The 12,206-nt window shown below is 41.8% G+C and overlaps 1 protein-coding gene across 1 annotated transcript in view; it reads right to left on the minus strand.

Annotated features, from left to right (window-relative positions):
- NPSR1 (neuropeptide S receptor 1) overlaps window positions 1-12,206 on the minus strand; it is a 55,291-nt gene that overhangs the window by 10,383 nt on the left and 32,702 nt on the right. Inside the window, exons 3-5 of the mRNA XM_021388673.1 lie at window positions 7,028-7,131; window positions 6,618-6,711; window positions 1,204-1,405 (exon numbers count right to left, since the gene is read on the minus strand). Coding sequence (XP_021244348.1) covers window positions 1,204-1,405; window positions 6,618-6,711; window positions 7,028-7,131 — 400 coding nt within the window. The remainder of the gene's footprint in view (window positions 1-1,203; window positions 1,406-6,617; window positions 6,712-7,027; window positions 7,132-12,206) is intronic.

Below are 12,206 nucleotides of genomic sequence, written 5' to 3' on the forward strand. Positions count from 1 at the left end.
AAATTTGTCTTCCTGCTGAAGAGCATGTGGGAGCACCTGCACTGAGGTACCCTGAATTGGGAAATTGGCCGCGGTTTTAATTTCCTGCCCTGTCATAAACTTTTCATGTGAAAGTCACTTAAGGTTAAAGCCAAGGAAATTTTAGGATGTTTTATTCATCTCTCAGCTGTCAGGGCAATCTCATGAAATGCTGGCTTCACCGCCTTTCCCTATTCCCTCCTGTCTTCATCGCCTTCTTGCTTCTGGGGATTTACTGTAAGTCAAGTTACACAGTTTTGACAGGGAGGAGGGGAAACATCGTGTCAGAAGAGTGGAAAAGAATTGCTGTGTAGCTTGCCTGTTGTTGGCAAACCTATACATATTCCATGCGAAAAGGAGTGGCTGATCTGTCATAGAAAGTGTGTGGACGTGTAAGTTTGAGTATGAAAGAGAGGTTTTACACACCTGTGTGACTGATAAGTTGACAGGATAAAGGCCTCTTCCCAGAAACATTTGAGGTGCTGGATAGAATTTCCTAATTGCTAACTACTTGAAAAATTCAAAACAAATCTCCTCCAGAAACAATAGCCAGGCTCAGTGTTCTCTGAGATAATTTCTGTTGCACAGTGAAATTATTTTTGTCCATTTGTGTATGTTTATTCTTTCTGCTGAGCTCATTTTAATAGGAGATTCTACTGTGGATCACCTTTGTGATTCCAGGCAAATCAATCTGAAATATTTGCAGTTTAAGTTTTCCATTACAGAATGGGGAGAATTTCATTTTTTTTTTTTCATATCTCAGAAGCGCTTGATGGCTTCGAGCAATTGGGAATTTCTTTCTGACCCTGATGAAGAAGTACTTGTCAAATACTATGAAGATTGAGAGCACTTAATTTTAGTTTAATTAGCATTAAGTGTATTTTCTATTCTTTTACTAAATTCACGTTTTATGATAAAAGCTAAACATTCATATTGTATTTATAAAGACATATTTAAAGCCTGAAGCTGCAGAGATAAGTGGACACACTTAGAGATGCAGTCCTTGTTCAGAAATGATGTTCCCAGCTGCAAGGCAAGCACAGTGACCCATGTGCTATGTGATATGAACTGAAGCCACTGCGAGGCAGGTGTGGAAATGAAACCATAATGAATGACTGAAATTAAAGCATTAAGCTGACTGCATGCTTGACAGCTTTCACCACGCACTTCTGCTGGCAGGCTTACCTGATAATGATCAGAGGAATGAAATACACAAGGAAAGCAACCACTGTCATGTAGGGGATCCAGTAGGAATCGTCTGGCCAGAGAGCCCAGCATTGCACTTCCCCGTTGGAGAGCTGTCGTTTCCCAAAAATAATCAGAGTCGGTATCGAAAACAGGAAAGAGAGGCTCCAGGCCACTCCAATAAGAACTTTCGCCTGTCTTTCTGTTTAACAGATTCAAACAGACAGTGTTAGTAGAGGGGGCAGTGGGATTGGCCCTTTGTAGCAGTACTGAGAGAGAGGTGGGGATGGTCTCCAGCAAGTCGATGCTGAGAAGACTGCAGAGAGGTGTGGGAATTTCATCTCTTTCTCACAGTAAAAAGCCATTTTGTTATGTTCTTGTATTTTAAGTGTTTTATTTAAAAATGATAAGGGTCCAGCAAACCTGAAATGCTAGGGGAAAGGCATGGGCCAGGGTCAGCAAGTTAGAAACTTGAAATATAAAAGATTCCTCTTGGGCACCAAGACAATTTCATGAAGAAGCGCTAGGGAAAACAGACCTGCCCTGATGCATATTTGTATCTGGGCACAGCAATGCACCAGTTGGTATGGGAGTGTGCCAGAAGTGTTGGAGGGGGACACGACCTCCTTAGATGTTTAATGTTTTGATGCATTTTGTAGTGAGAAGACTTACAAAAGACTTAGGAAAAACTCATCAGCTCAGGGTTGAATCAAAACTGCACGTTCATCTGCCTTTAACCCAATCTGCAACTCCCCTACATCCCGTACAGCCCTTTGTGCTCCCAGAATGCTCAAACATCTCCACCAGTTCCCCATGACACAATGCGGACCAGCCCCAGCTCCAGCTGATGGGCACATGCCTAATCATGCTGAGGGTGGGCAGCTAACTGTGAGACGGGGAACACTGTGTTGGGCTAGCACTCAAGTACTGAGTGGTTTTCTTTGCTGCAAAAGCCAGAGGCTAGGAGATCCTGCCAGACTGCCTGCTGAAGAATGGGAGTTCAAGGATCAAGAATGGGAGTTCAAGCAGATTTGGGTTACTGCTTCCACCTGGCTTATGGCCTCCTTGACAGATAGGGAAAACTGGTAGAAAGCCAAATGATGCCATGTGGCACCTATGGAATTCTATAAAAATCAACTGGTTGGAGTAAACAGCCCTGAAGCTTTAGTTTTCACAGATATATATCTTTTGACTAAAATCCATGTAGCTCTAGCTGAAAAGTGTAGGGAGGAGCAGCTGATCTGCATTACACTAGTGATTCTTAGCAGCAGTTATTCCTCCAGAGTCAGATTGCTAGAGGCACAGATGGGGGCAGATTTTTGATCCAAGAAGATTCAGTGTTGAAATACTTTATTGTCCACCATGCCTACAAAATACCTGGAGTGACCTGTGAAATAGAAAATCACTTTGAATTATGGATATCAAGAAGAATGGCTTTCTTCCTTGAAGCTCAAAGAGCAATATGAAAGCGTGTGGGAGAAGCATTTTAAAAGTAATTTTATGCTTTATGAAACATCAGTTGCAAATATTCATTTATCCTGCTCATCTTTAAATGCTACCCACATTCAGCAAAATACAGTCCTTCTAATCTAGGGTTTAGGGAATCTCTGATGACAACCACATAAGTGAGAGGGTTAAATTAAGTCTATAAATATTGCACTGGTAGAGGAGAACCATAAGGTTTCCCAAAGCATAACTGAATAAACTTAGCAAAAGGAGTATTAAGAGTTTCACAGAATATTTCCTGACAGGAAGGGCTTTATATTGTAAGCAAGTAACTTGAACAGCATGCGTACAAGCCTCGAAGGGACCCATGCGTCTGCTTCTAAGGTGGAAAGGTCACAGACAACATACCTTATTTTTTGTACACCATTAATTTGATGAGAAGTAGGCAGTTTGGGTTTGGCAAGAGTTGTTTTATTTTTGTGTTTCATAAAGTATTAGCTGCAGTGTTCACTTATTTTCATTTTTAAATGTTCCTTGTGTTTGATAAAACATGGCCTTGCTAATCTTAAAAGCTTTGCAGAGCAATGGTAGCATCTGGGTAGATTTTTGTTTTATTGGACTAACGTTAATTGGCTGCCTCATAAGCAGTTTATTTATTCATTGTAAATGCTCTAAATGCTGGCAAATAATATAAATAGGACTATATAAGTTATAAATAGAATCAAATAACATATTTCTAATATTCTATATAATACTCTGTACAATATTCTATTTACCCTTTGTCAGTGTTTTCCTTTCAAAATGATATTTTTCTTTAAATTTAGAGTTTTCCATACTAGAATGTACAAGACCAACATCCAGCATTAGCAGGAATCTGTTGTGAGTTCTGGTAGTGGCTGTCATAATGGTCCTTTTCACAGAATCACAGAATGTCTTGGGTTGGAAGCGATTTTAAAGCCCACCCAGTTCCAATCCCCTGCCATGAGCAGGGGTGCTACCCACCAGCTCAGGCTGCCCAGGGCCTCATCCAACCTGGGCTTGAATGCCTCCAGGGATGGGGCACCCACAGCTTCTCTGGGCAGCCTGTGCCAGTGCCTCACCACCCTCTGAGTAAAGAATTTCTGCCTAACATCTAACCTAGATTTCCCCTCTTTTAGTTTAAAACTATTCGCCCTTGTCCTATCTCTCACAGACCATGTAAAAAGTCACTCTCCTTCCTGTTTGTAAGCTCCCCTCAAGGTGCTGGAATGCTGCAGTGAGGTTCCCCGGGGCCCTTCTCCCGACTGAACAAGCCCAGCTACCTCAGCCTGTCTTCCTAGGAGAAGGAAGGAGGGAGACACTCACTTCTCTTGCCCTGCTGGCCACCCTCTTTGGATGCAGTCTTCATCCCTTTTGTTCCACTTCCTCCATCCACACTGTGACAGTGGCTTTGTGTATCTCTGCCTGCCCCTATCCACATCTGATAGGGACGCACCATCCTGGTGGGAGTTTTGCTCCCTGCTACTGTGAATGGCAATGCTTTGCAATCCTTCCTCCAAGAAAGTACCATTTTAAATCTGGAGAGAACTGTTCCAGGATCTCAGTGATTGAACGGACCTCAGTGTTTGCCCCCAAAAATTATGGTTAATTTGCACATTATTCATACATATCTTTTCAAAATGGTGAAATATTTATGTAATGCCTTCTGTTGTAACTTCTCAGTTTCTTCTCTCCTTGAGCTTGTAATCTTCAATTTTTTTTTAATGAGTTGGTTGCTTGGTGCCTCATTGAGCAGAAGTGCTGGGATTAAAAAGTGTAGTTCTCCACCTTGCAGTTTCTGGTGTCAATTATGTGCTTGCAAAGTGAGTATGAAATATTTAACTGTTCATGTCTATTTTCTTAGAAGCCCTTAAGAATACAGCTTCTTTCAAATGTTTTTTAACGTAACTCACAGCTGGAAATAAAGCATATAGTTTAAAAAAAAGGAACAAATTGTTTGGCATTTTCTAAAAAAAAGTTTGACTTTTTTTTCCAAAATAATATTTGCAGAGCTACAGGTGAATGTAATGTTTGAAAAGGGTAAACAACTCTTTTGTTTCTTGACTGAAGGGTTTTGGGGGATGAGCATTTCGCTCTGAAAAGAAACAAAACGTGCTACTTGCCGCTGATTGACTTACAATTGTTTTGACAGTTTCTGGGTCATCACCAATGACAAAGTTTTGTAAATCATTTTGTTCTTCTACAAGACTCCTAAGAGCTGCACACAGGAAACCTCTGCCAGGAACAGCTAAGTGCAAAGGGTTAATGTATACATGTATGTATTCCAGGAAGTTTCTATGATGAATATGCCTTCTTAGGTATTCTTTTGAATTTACCTCTGCCTCCTTTTTCCCATTGAACATACACAGCTGGTTACCTGATCTTGGCTCCATGAAAGACATCTGTCCATGGTACCAGCCGCACTGGAAGCAGGTGGTGCTCATCAGGGTGCTCATCATGATGAGCATGCCAGATCTTAGAAAAGCATCCTGAACCACTTGGGCTTCAGTACATGTGATGAGGGGAAACAGGTGTGCTTCTTCAGCCACCCTAGACTCATTATCCCTGTGTTATACAGCAAACTGCAGCTCGGCCCCTGGCCATCCTGTGTTGAGTGGTAGAGGAATGGTGTGGTGTACTGAGCATCTTCTGCACACTGTAGGGCAGGTGAGAGGTGACATGCATTGTGGAGGAGAAGAATGAGGACTGAGATCTCTTAGGTCTGAGATTTCCTACACTTGGTGAGCTGCAGGATGAGTTTAATTGAGTCTGCTTCACATAAAAGAAAGCCTTCTTCCCATGAGAATAAAAAAAATTGCATACGATTTGTTCTTTAAACTATCAAATTTTCCATAGCAACAGAAATGAAAAGCACTTATAGAGGGTTTTTTTGTTGTTGTTACAACCTCTTTGCTAATCCCAGGAGGTTCTTTAAAGAAGAAATGTCATTGGGCTGTCCAGTAGCACCTGCTTGGCTCCAGCTGGTTTGTGAACCCCAGGCTGGTGGGAGCTGCAGCATACACTGCACACCCAAAAGCCCACTCAAAAAAGCTTGGTAGCAATCCTCCCCGCTCTGACAAAGCCGGTCTGCATGCTGGGGGATGTTAAGCTTAACTTCACACAAGCATTTGAAGCTTTCAGGCTTTAACATCTGCCAAAGGTGCAACACTGTCTGGGCTGTGATGGATTCACAGCTTTTTAAGGCCAAAGAGGACCATTATTCTGATCCCCCAAATAGAGCTGGCTGACAAAAGTCATCATTAGTCCGAAGTAAGAATGATATTTCTCTCTGATTGAAGTGCATCTTTCAGGCACCATCACTTTTGTAACTGATCCCCTTCCCCCCTGCTGCTATAGCTATTTATTCACCCTGTGCAACATACATAACTTCAGGCTTTAAGCTGCGTAGGAAAGAAATTGTGTTCTTTAAATTGTGTCACTAAGCATACAAGGTATATTTGAGTGCTGCAAAAATGACAAATTGAAGAAATTTTAAAATAGAATCAATGTCCAAACTTTGTTGCTATAGTTTTTGAAGTTCACATCAAACTGTCATATCAATTCTCAGTACTGCACTCTATCCAAATTATTTTTTCATGTGAATATACAGGTAATAAAGCTGTCGCAGCTCCTAGAGTCAGTATAGCTGTAAGGGATTCCTTTTGCCCATAATAATTTTCTCAAAATGCTGGAAGATAATGAAAACCTTTATATTTTTAAAATGTCATTTCATTCTTTGCTAACACAATGCTTATAAAAACTGCTGAGGGCTAAGTGCAGTTTAATAAATCTGGATATCACAGCTCCTTTGCCATTCAGAGAATGGTAACAGAGTCCAGCAGGAATTAATTATTCATGGCAATGGGGTTAATAATTTTGAAAATTTTCTTAGCAAAATGAAGCTAGCCAATACTATCCATAGCAGTAGCAAGGTATGCAAATTCTCCTACCTCCTTGCATGAACTTCATGGGGTAAACTATGGCATGATACCGGTCTATGCTCAGGGACACGAGGACATAGGTCGAAGCATAGAGGAGGACCACCTGGAGCGGAAGATATACAAGAAAGCAGCTGAGACATGTTTACTGCAGAAATCAGTGCCAGCTAAAACACTGCTCTAGGAATATATGAAAACTCTTACTACAAAAAAAAAAAAGTCTTACAGTTAAACATATTTTCACTCAGACCTTTTTCCTTTTCCTTTCTACAAAAGGTGAAGGACTTAATATGTTTTAAATAAATGTGTTTAAACGTTAAGTGACTACTTGTAGCATTTAGCACTTCAGGTGGTAGCAAAGCGTGTGTGCAGCATTTTGTTAGGGTGAGCACGGGCATAGAGGAGAGCACACGGTCCTGTACCTGTAAGTAGCGGACGACTCTGCAAACGATATCAGGGGCCATGAAATCTCCCGTGTAGCGCCAGATGATGTCGGTCATTATGTTTATCAGTCCCGTGAATGAATCTGCAAAGGAAAGCCACCGAAACTACATGAAAAGAAGTGCAGTTATGGTGCAGAGGCAGGCAGGGCCTTTGGGGTGTACTATTCCCATCGCCTCCAGGGCATTCCCTGCTGCTGGTAGCATAGGATGCTGGAGGAGCTGGAAGAACCTCACACAGCACTGGTTAGCTGGACCTTTTTTGATCTTGTTCTCTTAATTTAAATCTTGTCCATCTGGAGAGACAAGGTGAGGTGAACATACACTCAATGTACACCTGTGTACACCTTCAGGCCTCCCCGTAGATACGTGGCGGGCCTGGTCCTTCAGCATACCTTCATCTTCTCCTCCAACTCCTTGCCTCTCGCTAAGGCCCCCAGCTTTTCCACAAGGACTGGATAAATTATAACCCTGGGGAAGGTAGGTGAGTGTGCAAGTGTGTCTGCTCCAAAAACTGAGCTATCTCATGTCTGGTTTTCGTTGTCTTTTGTTTCATTGTAAAAATAAATATGCATCCTTTGAAAGCACCTGGAGTGAAATCCAGATGCTGCTGAAGTTAGCAGAAATTTTGTCAGGATTTTATTTACATACTTAATTATTTAATAAGCAAACCCGCCCTGTCAGCTGGAAGTTAACCTACTTATGCATGGTCAGTCCTCATACACCAAAATGAATACACCTCGGGCCATCTTATATTCTTTGAGGAGATCAGAGGAGATATTCCAGTCTTCGTTCTGCTACTTATTGAACAAATGAGCACTCACAGCAATGCAAGTTCTAGAAAGAGCTTGCAAAAGCTGCTATTGCTTTTGTGCATATGGGCAATATTAATTCATGTACCTAAACCAAAATATTAAGAAAGTTTTTCCCTTAGGATAGGATAATTACTTGAGTGCTGTACATGGATAAAAATGCCCATCAGTGTAGTGTTTTGCAGCGGAGAGTAGCACAGTACGTTGCTCTTCTTGCACAGGCTGCCGCAAGGGAAGGGAGCAGGGTGGGAAAATATTTTGTGCAATTTCTGAGCATGAAAGCAAAATAGCTTCAATTTAAAAAAAAAAATTAGAGCAGTAAGATAAAATGCTTCAGTTTGATACCACCATTTTACACATTTTAAATTTGTCTGTAATATTTTCTGTGATAAAGTCATTACAACTTGGAGCTTGATGATCCTTGAGGTCCCTTCCAACCCAATCCATTCTATGATTCTATAACTCCCATATCAGAAAGTGTTGGTTTGAAAATGTATTCCTTTGGAAAAAAGACATTTGAACAATTTGAGAACTTTTTTATTCAAGTAAAAAATGACTGTAACCTGTGCTTTCATGCAAATAACTGGTTTTGGCAACATTAGTTTATTTAACTCCCTTTCACATTACAGATATTCCAGGTACTTCTAGATGGAATTTGATGCTTTGGAATCATCAATCTGTTTTGCTTCTTTAGAAAAATAGGTTTGGTTTTTTTCTGTATCACTAATCCTTTATTTCCTTTTTCATCAAGGTTCAGTTCAAAGTGAAATTAGAGCAGAAATATTATTCCTGCTACAAGTACACCCAATGCTTCCCTACTTGTGTCTTTATCTCATGGCAATTATTTTAATTACTTCGATATCTTTCAATTAACGCCAGTATGCTCTTTCCTCTCCCAGGATTTCCCAACTCAATTTTCTCTCTCTTCTCTCTTTCTCAGCCTCCTGAAGGTCCTTCTAAGCAGCATTTCCATGTTTTCTATTCTCACACCTGCTTGAGGCAACAGAAAATCCTGGTTTGAAGCAATATGTTAAACTTTGCTTGTTGATTAGATTAATGGGGGCAAAGGATGGTTTTAATAATCCAATGAGTATTACTGGTTTTAGGACTTTATTGAAGAGAATGTAGGTGCCTGTAATTAAGGTGGTCTTTGAAGAAACCACATAGTTTAAGTGCTTTATAGTGAAATGTATCCTCTAGCAGTGGCTCAAACCCAGCTCTTTCCCTTTCCTTGCTCCTGAATTATTGATTCATATTCTCTCTCTCCAGTAATGAAATATTCATTGGTTCAAAGTAATACACATCAATAGAGCTTCACCTCAGGGTATCCTCCAGCTTTGGACAATCTTAGCATCCTCCATGCAGGCGGTAAATGGGGGCTCATCCCCTGCGGAAGAGGAGGATGCACAATCTGCTCTTCCACCCACCCATCTCAGCGCTCTCCAGGGGTAAGGGAGGCAGAAAGGAAGGCCATCTTCTCATCTTCCTCTTCACACCAGTATTTTTTCATCCCTTCCCGATGCCCTTGGGAAATTCCTTGGAGATATGTGAACAGTCAGTAGTCTCCGGGATGCTGGCTGTGCACCCAAAAACTCCCTTCCAGCCTTTGCCCATCTCAGCATTTTTGGTTTGTGTTTCAAATGCATTTTTAAACTGCAGTTGGTCTCCATTTCTCTGACTTATTCCATGGAGCCAAGTGAATGAGCCTTCACTTCAAATGATGCTCATCCCAGAAATGCTCTCCACTTCATGTGCCTTGCAGCTGCCAACGAGTGCTGAGACACCATGGGGGCAGTCACTCACCTAATGCAACCCCCTTGAATGCATGGTGTGAATGCCAACTCCATCTCCTTCACTCCTCACTCCACTCTGCTCCAGCTGCACCACAGCACTGCCAGGATAGCTGTAGCCTTAGGTACTTTTAGTCAACTCAAAGCTCTCCTTCCCTTCAAAGCCCTTCAGTGAAGTTTTTGGGTGAGTGCAGAGGCTTTTTATGCAAGTTTTAAACTTTACAGCTGCATTGTGTTGGCAGCCAGAGCTCCTCATCCCTGTCTGGCGGTATATTTTTGTGTTTCTGAGACTCTGGGAAGCACTGGGCAGACGCTCAGCAGATGTGTCCCCGGGCACAGCACAGCTCTGTGTGCCAAAGCAGATACAGAAAAATTAGATTTCTCAATTCCCTTTCATTATGAAAACACTCTTCCACACGACAATGTCATGTCCACTGCACTATCATGTACTGGCCCATTTTTTCCACTGTCTTTTGCACCCAGCACAGTTTCAGTGCCATACATCTGAGACACGTCACCAGAGTATATTGTTGAGGTCTCATATGATAAAAGTTGGTACTGAGGATCACCTTAGCTGATGTATTACTCTAAACCCCAGCGTCCCGATTACTGGTAGTGTCCTCACTTCTCCTCACTGGGCTGGGGGCTTGTGTGTTAGGAACCAGTGTTCTTTCACTGATGTATTATTTCCAGGCTGAATGACACCAACCTCTTTCCTGAAAACAGCACTAATCAACCTTTGTTCATAACTACATGCAAGCTTGTCACTGCCATTGATTTTTTAGTACTTTTTTTACCAGGATGTATTCTGTGTGCTGTGGTTCTTCGTCTGTATTGCTAGGCAACTGTGTGACTACACAGTTCATTTAATTCTTCAGAAAGAATAGTAGAAAAATCAATTAATTACTTATATTCATTTTTGATAGAAAGGAAAAAAAATACCACCACGTGATAGCATGATCCAAAAGCATGCTCACAAAATGATGCAGACAAAATGGTTCTTGGTTAAGAAGAGGACAAAAGCACTAATATGATGGGAACAGTAACAGTTTGCTTTTGAGAGGAGGTGGAGTTTCTAAAAATGTAATTTGAAAGAAAAAATCCACAAGACTTCAATAATAAGAAAAAGTAGAGGGAAGCAAGAAACAGAGGTGGATTTACCTGGGATGCTGGGAGAGAAAAAGCAAGCGATGGGGTCTGCATGAGCCAGGCAGCTCTGCAGCCCCTCCGCTCCCCCCTCCTCATCCCCACCACGGCCACAACAAGTCTTCCAGGGCGCAACATGTTCCTGCCCTTAAGAATCTGCCGCTGTTTCAAAATCACACATGCAGCTTTTTAAAACCAGCAGTTATTAAAAAGACTGAGAAAAGGGCTGAGAAGCAGCCTCTTGTTCTTTAAGGAGTCTGAACCACACTGAATATAGTGCTGCAACATCTGGGTAATTTGGCAGGTGCTGAAAGCAGCTGTGAAAATCCTAAAAAAAAACAGTTCTTACCCAAGTCTCCCCTGTGCTCATTTAAATCGCTTTGGACTTTTTGGGATACAAATGAGTGAAAGACCTTAACTCACTGTGTTTGAGTACAAGATCCACTTGATTCAGGGGGTAATTGCATGAGCTGATGTGGTGGGCACTGCCTCAGAGGCCTGAGGGCTGGAAAAATGGGGAAAAGACAGCATTGCCCTTGGAAGGACAAATGAGAATGTGACTTTACTATTGCTGCAAGTGAGAAAAATTTTCATGGCAAAAAAACCTCCGCTGAGATAGAAGTCCATTATGGAAAACAAATGGAGGTAATTAGTGATCTAGCATGGGAATACAGACATGTTACAACTGTCCCAGTTAATCTTTTTATAGAAATTCATTGACTTGATGGCATTGCCCCAGGGATGTATCTTGTGCAGACTTCAGGATATTTCTTTCATTACGACAAAAGAGGTTAAAACAAAATTCTGTGCTAGCGAGGCTGTGAAAAAAGCCCTCCATCATTTGATTATTAGTGCTGACACTGATGTTCCCGTAAGTCATTTCTCCTAAAGATGCTGAAGGTTTTTCCTGTCGGAAGTGAAAAGCAGATAGCTGATAAGCAGCCATGGGTTAAAAAGCTCCACATGTCATCTCAGCCCCAGGTTGGTCTTTTTTCCCTCAGTGAGAGCAGCCCTATTAAGCTGGAGGTAGTGATCCATGACTCTTTGACAAAGCTGGTAACTGGGACCTCTTACTGAAATTTGATGCCTCTGTTTATGTAATTTACTGAGCATTCCCATTGTAAGGAAGGATATTTTGTCTTGTTTTGTTGACTGCACCAGACTGAATGAGGCAAGGCTTGTAAAGGAAGTTCTTCTTCAGGGCTGAGCACCAGCTCATGTTCTGGGCACATCACCATGTGTTCCCATCACCCACCTGTCCGCAAAGAGCACCAGAAGCAGCGCATGGACAAGACACCTGTAAAACACCTAAAAGTGCCATTTTAAATGCCCACATTTTAGCTCACAAAACAGTGCAGTGCCAAAGATGAGAGTGGGAGCTGGGCACAGCCCCTTCTCCCAGTTTTGTGGCTG

Source organism: Numida meleagris, chromosome 2, assembly GCF_002078875.1.
Source record: "Numida meleagris isolate 19003 breed g44 Domestic line chromosome 2, NumMel1.0, whole genome shotgun sequence".
Lineage (NCBI taxonomy): Eukaryota > Metazoa > Chordata > Aves > Galliformes > Numididae > Numida > Numida meleagris.